General features: G+C 33.5%; 2 protein-coding genes and 1 pseudogene across 2 annotated transcripts in view; 1 reads left to right on the top strand and 2 right to left on the bottom strand.

The window, feature by feature from the left end:
• The window catches only part of LOC140975506 (protease Do-like 9), a 41,654-nt gene that overhangs the window by 14,859 nt on the left and 7,901 nt on the right, over positions 1–18,894 (bottom strand). The window lies entirely within an intron of this gene.
• LOC140975504 (UDP-glycosyltransferase 90A1-like) lies at positions 5,433–11,629 on the top strand (annotated as a pseudogene).
• On the bottom strand, positions 16,545–18,877 carry LOC140975503 (probable inactive receptor kinase At2g26730). Its single transcript, XM_073439238.1, has 2 exons — positions 17,456–18,877; positions 16,545–17,181 (listed from the first exon to the last, which is right to left on the bottom strand). The coding sequence occupies exons 1-2, from the start codon at positions 18,744–18,746 to the stop codon at positions 16,598–16,600; spliced, it is 1,875 nt and encodes a 624-aa protein (XP_073295339.1). The 5' UTR covers positions 18,747–18,877; the 3' UTR covers positions 16,545–16,597.

The raw sequence follows: 18,894 nt of genomic DNA on the forward strand, positions 1-18,894 counted from the left end.
ATAAAGATTATTAATGAGTATCGATTTATTTCATCACACTTTAATAATGTTCCAACGTTGTATTTGAATTTGAAATTAGAGATTTTAAATCTATAATAACGAATACAGTTATTTGTTTGGATTAGTAGGTCACTTGTCTCCGTGAGACGAGTCAACAATATCTATATTTACAATAATAAGTAATATTTTTTACATAAATTTTTTTTATAGATAACTTAAATAGAAGATATGTCTCACAAAATCGACTCGTGAGATCATTTCACAAAATTTGGCAAAAACTTATGTGAGAATGTCCCACGAGTCGTATCTTGTGAGACGGATCTTTTATTTGGGTCATCCATGAAAAAGTCTTACTTTTTATTGTGAATATCGGTAGGGTTGACCCACCCGTCTCACATATAAAGATTCGTGAAACCGTCTCACAAGAGACTTGTTCTATATTTTGTAATGTAGTCTACATGAAAAATCATATGCCATCTATGTATGCTATTGGATCCATCCTCTAGGATGCAACTAAATAAGAGTGTTTATTGTATTACTACTTGGTATTTTTGTGCCAAAAAATTTAAATTGGAAATTTTTAAAAACATAATATATTAAAAAAATTCAAAGAGGACAAGAACAAATTTTAACGAGAAAAATTAAAATAATATAATTATTTATAGTCTTATATCCTTTAAAAATATGGGACCTAAGACATTTAATGTTTTTTTTGAAATATCTTGTACATTTATTTTATTTTGATTAGTTTGTTATTTTTTAATAGAAAAAATTAGTCTACGTTACGACATAATTAACGTTGATGTTATGTTGATGTATATAGTATTATATTAATAATTTTAATAAAAAAATATTAAAATAATTACCAAAAATCGAATGATACAAGAGTTAAACTATGTTTGATAATGTACAACATATCTCGTAAAATTGGTGAGCTTTCTTTCGTGAGTAAGTCTCTTGTGAGACGGTCTCACGAATTTTTATCTGTGAGACGGTTCAACCATACCGATATTCACAATAAAAAATAATACTCTTAGCATGAAAATTAATACTTTTTTATGGATGACCCAAATAAAATATTCGACCCACAAAATTGATCCATAAAACCGTCTCATAAGAGTTTTTGTGTTATTTCGTGATGTGCAATAATTTAACGTAGACAATTCATGTGAGGTAGTTGAATGCGTTAATATTGGCGCATTATTTGTTTCTTAAAAATTGTGTCATGTGCTCTATTTTTCAAGAGCAGGTACATCGTACTTATATTTTTTTCGTCTCGAATATATAAATATGTATATATGTTTTTATATAAATTTAAAAATTATTGAAAAAACAAATTTACAGATAAATTTTTTATTTTATTGTTATTTACTTTATTAAAAAATAGTTTCACATTTTTAAAATACACAGTTAATAGAGATACATTCGTTTAAAAATATATTAAAAATTAGATTATATATTTGAGATAATTGAAAAAGAAAAATAATGTCTATATAGAGAGTAAATTCCTTTTGCCCTTTACGTGTTGAGTTCATTTGACGCAGGTGTCACGCTCTCTGTCAATTTTAGTTTTAGACGATTATATTTATTTTATTTTTTTTGTAATTTCAGTTATTTTTTAAATTTGATGTTAACATTGAATTCATGTAGAACATTAATAATGTAATATCAATATTCTTTATGAAAAATCACTAAAATTAAAAATAAATAAATAAAAGACAAAAATTGAAATTTGTTAATATAAAAAATTAAATTCGTAAGACAAATTTATTGTACAAAAATTTCATTTTTTCCCAAATATTATTTATATTGGTCAGCTTGAATAGCTTCTGCAAGTTTCGATTGGAGGTCTTTTCTCTTGCTTTAAAAAACAATAGTAATATAATATTAATTATTATCTTTACTATTTATAATGTTCGTATGAACCTTCCACTAAAATTTTTTTTTTGGTCATTTTAATTAGTAGACTTAAATATCTTCTATTTTATTTATTAATATATAACCTAGAGAAGGAAATTTATGAATAATGCACGTTTTTCCCCATTATCCCCATTTTCTTCTTTGTAGTTTTTTTCGAGATTCCACGTATAAAAAATTGTTGTTTTTCTCATTTACCTCTGCATAGCTAGTTAGCAGGCTGGGGTCTCGTTCCTTAACGGAATTAACCAGACAAATCATTCCAACAACTAAGAACGACCATGCACCACCACCCATAAAATCAAGAAAGAGCTCTCAGTCTGTCAATCCTTACTATGTCTGAACCTAATAAGTTTTCTCGTGTGGAGTCAAAGTAAGCAGTAGGCTCCACTTCAGGTGGTGTACTTCCGTCAATTTTTTTAATTTTCAGCCTTGCGACCACATGGACAATTATATCAAAATTGTTGAAATTAAAAATTAGCGAATCAAAACAAACTTTAAAAATTTAATGAAGAAAAATCCAAAATTAAACAAATTAATAGATCGAAAAATTATTTTTTCCTCGCATATAATACACTATGTCAATAAGCTAGTATTTTAAAAATATTTTTTCTTAAATTTTTTTTCTTAAAACTATCCCTTGGCTATATATTTTTTTAAAATATGAAAAAAAATTATCCATAATAACACTGTCGGCAAAACGTTTTCAGCACTGCATTGTTTACTTAGCTCATTGACTATTGACTGAATTTATTATTATAAGACAAAAAAACATTTAATTAAATATATGTTTAATAAATTTAAGTCCCTAATAATATAGTATCTCGAATCTAAAATATAATATAAAACTAAATTATTTATTTAATACAAATATATTGTTTTATTATAACAAGATAAGTACCTACTATACAAAAAATAATCTAAATATATCATTGATGGACTTTAATTAATCACAAAACTTTTGTAAAACGATCTTATGTGTCAATTTTGTGATGACAAAAACTTGTGTGAGACGGTCTCACGGGTCGTATTTGTGAGACGGATATTTTACTTGGGTCATCCATGAAAAAGTATTACTTTTTATGCTAAGAGTATTACTTTTTGTTGTGTATATGGGTACGGTTGACCCGTCTCACAGATTAGGATCCGTGAGACGGTCTCACATGAGACCCACTCTTTTGTTAGACATATCTTCTATTTAGGTCACTCGTGAAAAAAATGTTACTTTTTATATTAAAAATATTATTTTTTATTGTAAATATGATATCTATATTTTTAAATTTTAAATTTAAATAAATTTTGTTGATAAATTAACTAATTTTTCAAATCATGTTACAAAACTAAAGTATAAATTTAATTTTACTAGTGTGATCAACACGTTTATTTTGCATTATTTTAATTTTAAAATTCACTTTATTAAGGAATAATACATTTATAAATATATAATATAATATATCAATAATTATGCAAGTACATTAAAATCAATTTACCTCAGAATGTTTTTAATAATAAATAAATAAATACACTTTTTTTGCATAAAAATATCCATTATTTTTTTAAAATTAAAGTTTATGGTTTTTAAGTTGATAATTCTCAAATTTCTCTGAAGAATTTTAAAAATCAAAGAAAAGAAAAGATACATCAGAAACACTTCGTGGAAAAGATTTATTGCGTGGCCAAAAATTTGTCAACCCTCGTGTATGTTACACTTCGTATTATTTTAACAAAAAATACCATTTCTATATATACAAAAAATAAAATACTTTTCACATAAATAGCTATTATTATTTTTATTTATTAACTTTAAAATAATTATTTTTAATATGCTCTAAAAAATAATTAAAATATTTAATCATTATACTAAAAATTCACGACGATACTCTTTAAAACGTTGGAAAATATAATATTATATATAAAAAAATTATACTTTATTTAATATTATATAGAGTAGTGAAAACTAAATATTTGAAAGTAACACGACTCAAAATCATAATCGAAATTAAATTAAATAATATAATCAATGTAGAGAATTAAATAGAGTTTATATTTTCAAAATATAACAAATTCATTTTGTATTTTAAAATAAGAAATTGAAAAGGCTTCATATTATTTACACATTTATTTTTTATTTGCATTCAAATATATAATATGGTAGGTCAAACATTAATGTTGATAAATATTTATTTTTATAACAATTTTTTAACGACAAATTTCCAAATATTACAAAATTTTGATGACTATCAAAATTGAGTATGCATTAATTGTTGTTGTGTCATACAGGAACCTATTCTCCAAGAACCGTGCACTACAACAAAAATAATTTCTCGCACTACCACATCAACGATGCATATTAAAAGCACGTTGTCAATGTTATTATTTACGGCGCTCCAATTCTCGTGCGCTCTTAATATTATTATTATTTATACAAACGACAGTGTGCAATAAAAACACGTTGTGAATAAGTGTTGCAACAACGAATGTGAACTCTGCACTCTGTCAATAGTCTTACATTAAAATTGTTTATTCTTGTTGTTAGAAATTTGTTGTTATCAACAAATCTCGAGCACTGTCATCGGAGAGAAGGCTTCTAGTTCGGGAATCGAATACCAACTATGCCCCATTGTTTGATGCAACAATTGTCCTTGTTGGATAGAACAATCGAAACGTGCTATTTGTGCTGCTATACATTTTAAAAGATTTGAGTTGCACTATTACGACCAGCTATAGCTTTCGGTAAAACGACAAGCGTTCGATCCTAAAATTGGTATCAGAGCTTTGAGTTAGTGGATCCAAGATAATGTCATCAACATAAATCTGAACTAACAATATATGATTATTTTTAACAAATATGAATAAAGTTTTATCCATTGAGCCAATTGTAAAGTTATGATTAAATAAAAATTGTGATAATGTATCATAACATGAGTTTATGCTGATATACGATTTAAAAGTTTTGAGTTTCATCATTATCACTGGTAAGGTTACAAACGCTCCATTCTACACCTATTTACCACTTTAGAAGCATGTCTTATATCACTCTAAATTAATTAATTTTTTTTTTTGAAAAATTGATAAATCTGTATACTTAAAATATTAATATAATAACGAATNAATAACGAATGTATATTAAAAGAATAACGAATATATCAACAAAAAAACTTGTAATTTGGCGCACAATATATTATAATATTTTTCATATTATCTGCAAATTAGACTGAATTTTCCACAAATGATACGAGTGGAGATTTTACGTGAAATTCTGAGAAATTTTTATAGGAAATTTAGGAAATAAAGTTAAATTTTCTTTGGATATGTCAGAAATAAAAAAAAATTAATTTTAAATTCCTAATATTTTTGTAAGGAGATATGATTACTTAAATCTGTTATTAATTAATTTGAAAAATGATTATTGTTACCTAAAAATAGAAATAAAAAACATTAAAACAAAAGATAGCGTAGCAAAAATGAAACGATTACAAAGGGAACTATCCCTATAAGAAGGATGATCGCCTCCATTTCATAAACTACGACTAAGAAAAATCAATGGGTTCGCTTTCCTGCCCGCACTTTGCCATCTTCCCTTTCTTGTCCCCAGGCCACACCATCCCTCTCCTGTACCTCTCCCGTCTCCTACGGCGGCGCTCCGTCGTTGTCACTCTGTTCACCACAGCCGGGAACTCCCCGAGCATCCGCGCCTCCCTCCAAGACATCGACGTTTCCATTGTCGAACTCCCTTTCCCCCAGAACATAGAAGGTGTTCCTCCAGGTGTTGAAAACACTGATAAATTGTCATTCGAGTCTTCCTTTCTCCCTTTCCCGAGAGCAACAGAACAGATGCAGGAGAGCTTCGAGAAAGCCCTGGAAACCCTCCAGCCTCCTGCTTCATGCGTCGTCTCCGATTCGTTTCTCTGGTGGACTCTGAAATCTGCGCAGAAAATCGGGGTGCCGAGGTTGGGTTTCTTCGGGACGGGGAACTTTTCAGTCACCATGTACCAAATATTGGGGAGATTCAGCCCTCATGCGGGTGCAGATTCAGTTGATGAGCCCTTTTCGATGACTGATTTTCCTGAGATACAGTTGACAAGGAATGATTTTCAGCCACCGTTTGGTGATATTAATCCCTCCGGGCCTTCTGTAGATTTCATGATGGAGAGTATGATCGCTCTGGCGATGAGTAATGGTTTGATCGTGAACAGCTTTTACGAGCTGGAATCCCGTTATACGGATTACTGGAACAAGAACCTGGGGCCGAAAGCTTGGAATATCGGGCCACTCTGCTTGGCGGCGGAGCCGCCGGAGAATAATATATCGAAGAACTCGAGTTACCTGCGGTGGCTGGATGAAAAATTGGATAAGGGAGAACCCGTTTTGTATGTTTCTGAAGAAATTGAGAATGAGAAAATTCTTATTCATACTTATTTCCTACATATTACAAGTATATATAGAGATACTTCTAGTAATCTATTACACGTAAAAATTCTTAAGAATCTACCTATACCAAAAATAGTTCTAATTACCTCCACTAATTTAGCATATCATATATACACAAGGTATTATACACAAAATATTCTATACACAAAATATTCTACTATGCTCCAATACTCCCCCTCAAGCTGGATCCAGAGGATTGATGGATCCAAGCTTGCTCAACAGCCTGTGGAACTGAGTAGACGTCAACACTTTGGTGAACACATCAGCTAGTTGGTCATTAGAACGTACATATTGAGTGTCAATCAATTTGGATTGAACTTGTTGACGAATGTAGTGACAGTACACTTCAATGTGTTTGGTTCTTTCATGGAACACGGGATTAGCAGCAATGTGCATAGCGGCCTGATTATCACAAAAAAGTTTCCTAGGAATAGAGCTAGGACAGCCTAGATTAATAAGAAGACTGTTAAGCCATACAAGTTCACATGCTGCGGAAGCCATCGCACGATACTCAGCTTCAGCGCTAGATCGAGCTACCACAAGTTGTTTTTTACTTTTCCAAGACACCAGATTACCACCAACAAACATACAATAACCAGTAGTAAAGCGACGATCAAGTGATTACCAGCCCAATCAGAATCGGTATATCCCATAATATTAGTGTGACCATTACGGGTCATGACTATTCCACGACCAATCGTGCCTTTCAGATACCGCAGGATTCGTTTTACCATGCCTAGATGTTGAATTGTTGGGGCATGCATATGTTGACTAACAAGATTAACTGCAAACGTAATATCCGGTCTCGTGATAGTCAAGTAGATGAGCTTTCCAACAAGTTTCTGATAATAGCTTGGTGAGTCTAGGGCCTTTTCTGTAGATGCAAGTCTCAATTTGCTATCGAGAGGAGTAGCAACGGGCTTGGTGTGTAACATTTCAGCATCTTGAAGTAAGTCTAAAATGTATTTACGCTGGTTAAGGAATAGCCCTTTGCTGGAAGCCGCCATTTCAATTCCAAGAAAGTACTTCAATGAACCAAGATCCTTGATTGGAAATTTGTGCTGAAGTTTTGTTTTTAACTGAGCAATAGACTCATTATTATTCCCGGTAATAATGAGATCATCCACGTATATTAATACCACAAGTGTGTCGACTGAACCAAGCTGAACATAAAGGGACGAATCAGCTGAGCTCCTTTTAAAAGCAAGAGCTTCAAGAGCGGTGCTCAGCTTGGCGTGCCATGCACGGGGACTTTGTTTCAAACCATAAATTGATTTATGGAGTTTGCATACCAGCTTTGGATTTTCACTTTGAGGATGCCCAGGAGGAAGCTTCATAAAAACTTCTTCCTCGAGATCACCATGCAAGAATGCATTTTTCACGTCCATTTGAAACACGGGCCACCCTTTATTGATAGCAACTGATAAAAGAACTCTTACCGTGGTCATCTTGGCAACGGGGGCAAAAGTTTCTTTGTAATCGACACCAAATTTCTGGGTGAAGCCTTGAGCAACAAGACGTGCTTTATGCCTATCAAGAGAACCATCGGAGTTGAACTTCATTTTAAAAACCCAACGACTACCGACTGCATGTTTTCCAGGTGGAAGAGGCACTACAGTCCAGGTTTTGTTCTCAGCAAGAGCAGTTAATTCTTCAAGCATAGCTTTCTGCCAAACAGCCTGGGATTTGGCTTCATGAAAATTCTTGGGCTCATGACTATTTGATATAGCTGTAAGGAAAGCTGTATGCGAAGATGATAGTCGTTGGTATGACATACAATTAGTGACAGGGTACCTGACTGTGTGAGCAACATAATCTGCCAGTTTTGTTGGAGGGTGACGCATCCGCGGAGGATTACGTCGGGAAGATATTGGGTCACCTTGTGTATGGGAAAGAACTTGCTCGGGTGATTCTATAATAACTTCCCTGGAAGGAACACTAGAGATATCCAAGCAATCATCACAGTGTTCTGAAGTATCTTGGATAGGATGGAGATCTTGAGTAGATTGATGACCATAATCAATGCTGGGCAAAGGAAATAGCTCAGGCAGCTTCTCCCCCTGAGTAGGGCAACAAAGTATGGAATTTGTTCAGCAAAACGGACATCTCTAGTCACATATAGTTTCTTGGAGAGCACGTCATAACATTTGTATCCCTTTTGTGTTTGAGAATAACCAAGAAATATACACTTAACAGCTCGAGGATCAAGCTTGTCACGGTGAGTAGTTGAGACATGTACAAAACAAGTGCATCCAAAAACTTTGAGATGAGACAGATTTGGTGCTTTGTCCTGCAATACTTCAAGAGGACATTTAAAATCCAGCACTCGACTGGGTAAGCGATTCACAAGATAGGTTGCAGTAAGAATTCCATGAGACCAAAACTGTTTTGGGACATTCATTTGAAGCATTATGGCTCGAGTTTTCTCAAGCAAGTCACGATTTTTACGTTCGGCAATCCCATTTTGTTGAGGTGTATTGACACAACTAGTCTGATGCAATATTCCATTAGAAATTAAATAATTTGTCATGTTATGAGACATATATTCTGTGCCATTGTCAGATCGAAAAAATTTAATATGAGCTGAAAATTGAGTCGTAACCAACATGTGAAAATCCTTAAAGAACTCAAAAACTTCACCTTTGGATTTCAATAAGTACACCCAAGTAACCCTAGAAAAATCATCAATAAAGGTTACAAAAATATTTAAATCCATCTAGAGAGGAAGAAAAAGGCCCCCAAACATCTGAATGAACAATCTCAAATGGCTTAGTAGTACGAGACAATGATGAGTTAAAAAGAAGCCTAGAGGACTTAGAAAAATGACAGATATCACAGTCAAGTATTTCTTTAGGTAGGACTCGATTTATCTTGCTAAGAACGTTATTTGAAGGATGTGCGAGACGGCGATGCCATAGATATTGCTCAGTAATGGGAGAGGAGACAGCTTGGAATCCCTTGGTAACCTGAGAGTTAGGAGAGAAGTAGTAGAGACCATGCAAATGAAATCCTTCACCAATCATCTTCTTGGTTACGAGGTCCTGAAAGATGACCTTGTAAGGAGTAAATAAAACTTCACAATTGAGCGAAGATGTCAGTTTATGAACAGACAGCAACTGAAAGGGAAAAGATGGAACGAATAGAACATCAGACCCAACAGTATCTGAAACAAGTTTAATTTTGCCCTTACCCATTACAGGAGCACTTTTCCCATTTGCTACAGATACCAGAGAAGGTGTAGAAAAGGAACAAAAATCATAAACATGGGTTAACTTATTTGACATGTGATCTGTGGCACCAGAATCAATGACCCATACATCATGCAAACTATTAATTTCAAGTGCAGTCAGAAAAGCAATCTGAATACCTTGGTTGGTGTCAGACTTTGCATCAGTCAAAAAACCAGCAAATTGACTAAGAAGTGCGGCTGGCTGATCTTTTTCTTGATTAATAGCTCCTCCTTGGATAGCTCCCTGACCATTCCTATCTTGTAAATAATTTGCGAACTCATTAAGTAAAGCAACGGGATTAGAAGAAAATGATTCAATGGAGTGTGTAGCAACATGAGCCTTATGATCAGGAATTCGTTTTTGATATCCTCCGCCCTTCTGATCTTTGGAGAATTTGGGCTTCAACTCTGGGTGAAGTGTCCAGCAACGATTAATCGAGTGACCAGTAATATGGCAATGCTGGCATTTTAGGTCGGGGCGTTTGCCCTTGTAAGACTTTTCTTCAGAGGATGAGCGAGTAATATACGCACGAACATCCGGAGGAGAGGGATTAATAGAGTGTGGCATGACTTTCCGACGTACTTCCTCACGCTGAATGATCGCGCAAACATTCTTGAAGGAAGGTAAGTCGGTATTCATTAGAATATGACTCCTTAGATCCTCAAACTCAGGATTAAGACTCGCCAGTAGCTGAAAAATACGGTCCTCCTCTGTTCTCTTCCGCAAAATAGCTGCGTCAACTGTAGGAGGTCTATAAATCTCCAACTTGTTCCACAAACTCTTCAGACTCCCTAGCAAACTTACAAATGGCTTCCCATCTTGATGAAGATTTGCAATCTCCCTGTGAATTTGGAAAATCCTGGCAGAATTGTTTTGGTTGCCATACATGTCACGGATAGCATTCCAAAGATCCAAAGAAGATTCTGAATAGCTGAAGATTTCTGCAAGATCACGCTCCATCGAGTTAAGAATCCATGACATAACCTGTTGGTCCTTTGACAGCCAAGCCTCATACTCCGGCGAACTGGATTCAGGGGATTTGAGAGAGCCATTAATGAATCCCAACCTTGATCTACCACCAAGATCAATAGTAATTGCTCTCGACCATGGAAGATAATTGAATTCATTCAACAATACTGAACTCAATTTTTGAGAGATATTGACATCACTATCAGCAATATCCTTCGACCCTCCAGTGGCAACAATAGCATCGGCCATAACAATAATTAAGAAAATATGAGCAGCGTGTAAGGATCACTGCTCTGATACCACGAAGAAATTGAGAATGAGAAAATTCTTATTCATACTTATTTCCTACATATTACAAGTATATATTGAGATACCTCTAGTAATCTATTACACGTAAAAATTTTTAAGAATCTACCTATACCAAAAATAGTTCTAATTACCTCCACTAATTTAGCATATCATACATACACAAAATATTCTATACACAAAATATTCTACTATGCTCCAATAGTTTCGTTCGGTACACAAGCCGAAATATCACGTGAACAGTGTCTTGAAATTGCAGAAGGTTTGGAGAAATCGGAGGTAAGTTTCTTGTGGGCTTTGAGATTAAAAGGGTTGGATTTTCTACCAGAGTTTGAATCAAGGGTGAAGGGTAAAGGATTGATAGCAAAAGAATGGGTTGATCAATCGAAAATCCTTCAACATGACGGGGTAAAAGGGTTTCTGAGTCACTGTGGATGGAATTCGGTGATGGAGAGCATCTCCGCCGGAGTGCCGATACTGGCCATGCCATTTATGGCAGAATAGTATCTCAATGCAAGGTTTGTGGCGGAGGAAATAGGGGTGGGACTGAGGATCTTGTCACGGGGTGGGTCGGTGAGGGGTTACGTGGCGGCGGAGGAGGTGGAGATGAAGGCAAGGGATCTTATGGGAGGCGGGAAGGTGGCGGAGGAGGTGAGCAAGAGGGTGGCGGAATGGGGAGGAGCCGCACATGACGCCATGAAAGAAGGCGGTTCTTCATGGCTCACGTTGGATTTACTGATTGAGGACGTGACGGGAAAATTCACTGATTAATAGTCAATATCGTACTGATTGAGCTTATTTTACAAATCCCTGTTTTTTTAATGATGTATTTATATATGGATTTTGTGTACCTGCGGTGCCAAACTCAGCTTTTAGGTATTTTTTTAAAAAAATATATAATATAAAAATCAAAATGTGTACAAAATCAAATTCTTCCATTTCAAGTTTGGATTTGGTTACTTAAAAAAAAAAGATAAGTGAACCAAACCGTTTGCGAGCTACTCGAAGCTCGTTTCGATAAAAAGCTCGTTTGAGATCGTTCATTATATTATCAAGTCGAGCTCGAAATCAAGCTCAACAGTTTTAACGAGCCAAACTCGAGTTTAAGGATATTCGATTCATAACGAGTCAGACTAGATCCAGACTTGATAAACACGATAAACGAGCTATTAACGAGCCGAACTCGAGTTATTCACGGCCTTAATAATTTTAAAATGAGCTGAGCTCGAACCTCATGATAAGAGCTCGAATCGATCTGAACCGAGTTCGAGCCTATATATACCTTAAATGAGCCAAGATCGAATCTGATACTGTTTAGCTCGGCTCGTTTACATCCCTGCCTTCTCTGTTAATTCGTCATATACATGTTCTTCAAGGACTTCAAGAAATATTAAACGAGTTGCCCTCCAAAATATTTCAAATATTTATGTTCGATTTATCGAGTAGTTTTCTCCATTATATGACTCCTCTCAGCTTCCTGTGATGGATAATATGGAGAGAGAGAATAATGATCATGTTAACCTAAAAATATATATACTTATTTAGTTCTCTCCATTTTTTGATGGCTCAAGGGCCATCGAAAAGTTGTTATCCATTAGAAAAAGTTGGTAATTCAACTACAAAAAATATTCATCATGGGAAAATGTACGTGAACCTGCACAGCTGAATTCGCCATGCAATTCACGAGTAGCTTAGAACACAAGATTTTTTTAATTAAAGGTTATCTAAATATCTATATAAAATCATGAATAAGAATCTGAATTGTGTATTTACATATATGTCATTTGACATTTTTAGATTCTAATATTGCACATTGATCACTGTTATTCTACCCTCTGGCGTTTCGGATAATTTTGATTTATCAATTAATTATTATTATAAATTCATTGAAAGAGATGATAAACATTTGAGTATACTGTTGATTAATTGCATGTGGACGGAAGTCGAAAGGGTGTGCATGCTTTATTTTTTATATGGTGCATGTTTTCATTATAATGTATTCCATTTATTATTTATATTTATATTATATGGTGTATGCACCTATCATTTCATTGTCTTCCTTTCTATTATATATATATATATATATATATCGTTGGTTGTCTAATGGGGCTGTTGAGGTTGCATTTATGGTTTCTTCAGGAGGTGCATTGGCAATGGAGTTTGTTTGGATCTGTTTTCAATTGTTGCCACAGTTGTTCGTTAATTTTCATAAGGTGTATTCTTGTATTTGACAAGCTTCAAGTTGGCATAAAAAATATTTATTTGTTTATTTTTTGTGTTTATTTTTTGTGATTGTGATAGAGGAACATGTAATTGTTGTCCTCCGTTGTGCATGGAGTATACACTTGGTTTTAACACAATATTCTGCAAACCACTTCACCAAGTAAACCACATTCTGCATAGTCTCGCGCGCTCAATAAAATGTTTGTAGGTCAATCAAGTTCATGACTGTTTGGCTACAGACTTACATATTTCACTAACTCAGATTACCCTCAAGTCCAAAAACAATACTATTTTTTTTTGTTTAGTTGATAATGAAATCTATTTTAATTGTTAATATGTTTCTACTTTATTATTTATAGTATATGGTGTATGCACGTATCATTTCATTGTCTTCCTTTCTATTATATAAATATTGTTGGTTGTCTGATGGAGCTGTTTAGGTTGCATTTTATGGTTTCTTCGGAAGGTGTAGTGCCAATGTAGTTTGTTTGGATATTTTTTCAATTGTTGCCGTTATTGTTCGTTTTTCATAAGGTGTATTATTGTATTTGACAAGCTTTTGTTGGCTAAAAAATTTATTTGTTTATTTTTTGTGATTGTGATAGTGGAACCTGTAATCTTTGTCCTCCGTTGTACATGGAGTAAACCCTTGGCTTTAACACAATATCCTGCAAATCACGTCACCAAGTAAATCACATTTTGCAATAGTCTCGTTCAAGAAAATGTTTGTAGGGCAATCAAGTTCATGACAGTTTGGCTACAAACTTACATATTTCACTAAATTGGATGGTCTTCGAGTCCAAAAAAACAAGAAAATTTTTTTTGTTTTGTTTCATTAATAGTGAAATCTATTTTAATTGTTAATATGTTTTACTTCGATGTTTCAATTAAAGTTAATATTTACTTTAAAATCAATATGTGACATGAATCACTATAATACATATAAATTATAGTGATAATTTATTAGTATTTTTAAACTATTATCATTATAATATAATAAATATTTCAATAATTTCATATTGTAAGTGTAGAGTTGTGGGAAAGAGAAAATTTGGAAGTGATAGTAATAAAATGATTCGATTAAATACATATTTATCCATGATGTGATGCCTTTTAATTTGCATAGGAAAAGGAATAAATTGGAAGCTAAAATTTTACATATCTATCTTTGTGGTATTTTTTTGGGTAAGAGGAGGTGATTATTTTGTCTTCGTAATTGGAAAAAAAATAAATACAAATGAATCACAATTTTATTAATAGCAAAAAATGGGAAACGGTTTATTTGAAAGTGTTGAAACATAATCAATAACCAATAATTTAAGTGGGAAATTTAAAAACAAATACTAAGTAAAATTCTTATAACGTGTATTAATTGAAGAGATTTAATGATTTTTTAAAATAGTATTTTTTTTTTTTAAGTTTATGGATTTCTACTGACTTTTACCGAATGCCACAATATTTTAAAATATTTTATACTCACTTTACTTCTAATATTTTCATGGATATTTATAAATTTTTCATAGAATTCAATGAATTTCGGATATGAAAATTTAAAAAAAAAAAACAAAAAATATTATACTTTAAAATATAAATTTTTAATAATACATCATTTTATTAAATAAGTAATGTTGTACTCGATTTAATGCAAAAGGATTAATCAATTTATATTCAAGAAGTTAATAAAAAAATTAAATTTTATTTATTAAAAATGCGCTATTATTACTTTTAAAAAAAAAATTTATTTATTGAAAATGAGCTATTTTTTCTTTTAAAAATAAATTACTATTTTTAAAAATTCATTTGATTTCAAATTGTAAAAAAAATAATTAATCAGCAATCTATAAAATATAAAAAAAATCTATAAAATTTGAAGAGAAAAAAAAGAAATAGCTATTAAATTTATATATAAATGTGGGAAAAATTGTATTAAACCGCGATGCAAAAATTCGAAAAGCAAAATATCTCATGCATAAAAATAATTGCATTTAGTACATGTTAAGATCAAAAGATTACCACTAGGCCAAAATTTATAGCCGTTAGCCAAGACACAACTTCATTTTCTTATACTTGTGCCAGCGCATAATGCACCTACTTGGATGCTAATGGGTCGGGTTTTTAGGCACATGAGTTTGAGGATGTGCGTTATCTGTTGGTGATGTTTCACATCCTTTAGAGATCAGTCTTATCATTTTTCTACCACCAGCCATGTCCCCAGTAGAGACAACAATACCCGTTAAGATTGACGTCATTATTTTACGGCCCACCTAGCCAACCAAATCAAGCGGCACAACGTCATCAGCTTAATATACGAGAACTTCCTAGGAGGTCACTCATCTCAGTACTACTTTCACTCATTCACGCTTAACACAACATTGTCTTATTTTTAAAAAAAAATCAGGCATAAAATCCCTTGTAAATAGGGTAAAACACAAGGTTAAATATGCTTGATTTAAAAAAAAAGAAAGAAAAAAAAAAGAGTGATGTATTAGTCAATTAATATTTTTATGAGGTCTTACGTATTTCAGACTTTTTTTTAGGAGACTTGCAATTAGCCCTAGAAATGTGTTTGAAAGAGATAAAATCAATTGAAAACTTTAATACCTCTAGATTATATAAAATATTTAAATATCAACGTTGAATATCAACAAATTTCTTAAACTCTACAAAAATCTATTTTGGATACCAGAAGACTTCGATAAAATTTATAAAAAAATCTAGATTGAATATCTCTATATTTAAACTCTACAAGACTCTTTAGAAGCTATTAATTCTTCACATTGAATACAACCCACTTAGCAACAATAAGCATGATAGTCTATAATTTCAATCTTAAAATGAAAAACTATTAGGTCTATTGTAAGGCCGTCTCACATATAACCGTGAGACATGTCGATCCGATCCATATTTGTTATGAAAAATAATACTTTTTACATTTAAAAATATAATTGGATCATGTCAGAGATCCATATCAAAACGTAGATCAGTGAGACAATCGCATGAGTGTTTTTGTGAAAATGATATTAACCAATTAAAGAAAATATAATTACATCACATATCTATCCTTGTGGTGCATTTTGATTTGCATAGGGAAGGAGATAATTTTGTCTCTACACAATTGAAACCAGAAGCATATTAGGATTTCGGCTCTGTGGGGCCGCAGACAAAAAAGGAAAGAAAAAAGTCCACATGTTATATCCAACTGAGCATCAATGATAAGTTTTTAACAAAAATATAATTTTATCACATATTCACAAATGTATTAAACTTTGTCCATCACTAAGATAAATACTCTTTTATATTATTTAGGAAGGTCAATTACTTATACATTCAATTTTGTAGAAATTAATATTTAGTAAAAAAGAAATAAAAAAATTTTGTGGGTTCGCCCCGGTTTTGTAAGTGTTTTTTACAGGAAATTACAGCCCACATTCACTTATCATGGTCTCAATAAAGATTCATCTGGTGAATGAATGACAAGTTGTCCTCCTGTTAATCTTTGATCAGTGCCTCATCAAGATTCTTCAAGGATCAGAATAAATAGATTTCTCTTCATATTCATTTACAGAATTTATCATCTCGGCAATTTCCCTCATGTTTGGCCTCGCTTCAGTTAAAGAATTGATGCACTTCAGAGCGACCTGCAGCAAATTCACCATTTTTTCCTCACTTGCACCTTCTGAAACTAGTGCTTTATCGAAAACTTCAACCGTCCATTCTTCTCTTATGGCAGAATTAACCCACCTGGCTAGATCAAATCCATTGTTCTGGACTAGTTTTCCCGTCAGGAGCTCGAGAAGGATTATGCCGAAACTGTAAATATCTGCCTTGAAGGCATTTTTTCGGGTAGTTCCTCTGGTAGAATTGTTTTCTTGAAAACTTTCGATTTCATCAAGAACCAAATGGTCTTGATTTTCAACTTCTCTCAGACCATATTCACTTATAAAGGGCTCCATTTTGTCACTGAGTAAAATGTTGGAGGATTTCAGGTTTCCATGAGCTATTCCACAAGCTTGGAGCATTCCGTGCATAAAAGCCAAGGCCTCGGATATTTTGGCAGCTATGCTCATTCTGCTTCCCCAGTCAAATGATTGGCCATTTTGGGATCCTGAAATTGGCAGTAAAGTAAGTAAATTTTTTTTAAAAATTTACCTTTACTTTGATCTATTATGATATCACCCCTAACAACATCAATCTTGGGTTTGTTTTCGTTAATCAAGATTTGTGTACACCTTCAAGGAAATATGATAAGTTTCAATGAATCCTTTTAAGAGTGGGTGATTTTAGGATTGTTTAACTCTGAAGAGGAAATTCTGTTTTTTGGATGTAATTTACGAGTTCTTTAACTACTTTGACAGAAGGGATAAAGAGAGAACACTTACCATGAAGAAGGTTGAAGAGACTTCCTTTCTGTTGAAATTCATAAACCAAGAGTTTTTCTTGTCTAGAGCAATAAAAGGCGGCCAGAGTCATCACGTTGGGATGCTTCACGTCATCTATCCGCTGCATCCTCTTCTTGAAATCAGCCCTTGAAATATCCCAATCCCTGATTCTCTTCACGGCTAGAGTCGAGCCATCCTCTAGTATCACCTTATAGAGGGTTCCACGCCTGCCTCTCCCTATCAACTCAGCTGGAGATCGCAGCAAGTCCTCGAATTTAAGCCCATTTGCTATTGGATTTGAGAGAATTACAAGTGATGATGAGCCCTTTCCAGTTTCATGTGATGCTACAGAAAATTCAGAGGTTTTTCCATCAGTAGCCTTTGACTCACTGGATGTGCTGCTTACCTTCTCATGTGTGTATCCTTCTTGAAAGCCCTTGTTAGCGGTTCTTTTCTTCTCTTTATATTTTCTACTCTTGATCAGTTTGAAAGCAATCAGGCTCACAATAACGAGTCCAATTGCGGCACATGCAGCGTAGAGAAAATGATCTTTCTTAGAGGAGCCTGTCTTTTTAGCTGGAGGCAGGAGAGGGCAAGCATTAGACAACGGCATTCCACACAATCCAGGATTGCCTAAAAAGCTGCTTTCATTGAATTTCCCTCCAACATTAGGAATTGAGCCATTGAGATTGTTGTTAGAGACGTTAAACTCTTCGAGATTTAAGAAATCAAACTCTGGTACACCACCACTGAGCTTATTGTTTTCTGCAAGAAAAGATAGCAAACCGGAGATTCTTGACACATTCGAGATTTCACCAGAAAACATATTATCTGATACATCAATCCTCTTTAGATTACTCAAATTCGAGAGAGATGCAGGAAGATTTCCTGAAAATTTATTTCCATGTAGATACAAGTGTGTCAGCCTGTTGCATCTTGATATCTCCTCTGGGAATTCTCCAACAATACCGTTAGAGCTGAGACTCAAAACTGTGAGAGCTTTTGTAACACAAAGAGAGGAAACATCAAGTATCCCTGTGAGGTTGAGTTCTTCAAGAACTATTTTCTTGATGGTTTGCGAATTAGCGTAACAAGTCACACCTTTCCAACTTCCATTGCAGGGATCTGAACTAGTATTCCAACCCCAGTTTTCTCTTCCAAAAGCGTCTTGGGGGTCTAGTTTTTCCAAGAACATGACCAATGCATCCCTCACTTCTGCTGTTTCCGAGTTTGTCATGCACAACAGAAGAAACAATACATGGAAAACTAACCATATACGCACTCGATTCATCGTGCTTCTTAGCTGATTATTGCAAGAAATGTAGTCATAAAATGATAAGCATTTGTGCAACGGTTAGAATGAAATACTATTGGAGATGTAACTGTGTATTGCCAAATGGCTAAATTTATAAGACATCTTGTTCTTTCATGGAAATGGT

The sequence above is a fragment of the Primulina huaijiensis genome, chromosome 4, assembly GCF_012295235.1.
Source record: "Primulina huaijiensis isolate GDHJ02 chromosome 4, ASM1229523v2, whole genome shotgun sequence".
Lineage (NCBI taxonomy): Eukaryota > Viridiplantae > Streptophyta > Magnoliopsida > Lamiales > Gesneriaceae > Primulina > Primulina huaijiensis.

Coding starts and splice junctions, on each gene's coding strand:
- LOC140975503 (XM_073439238.1), bottom strand. CDS start 18,746: ATGAATCGAGTGCGTATATGGTTAGTTTTCCATGTATTGTTTCTTCTG. Junction 17,182..17,455: donor TCTCTTCAACCTTCTTCATG/GTAAGTGTTCTC, acceptor TGCCAATTTCAG/GATCCCAAAATGGCCAATCA.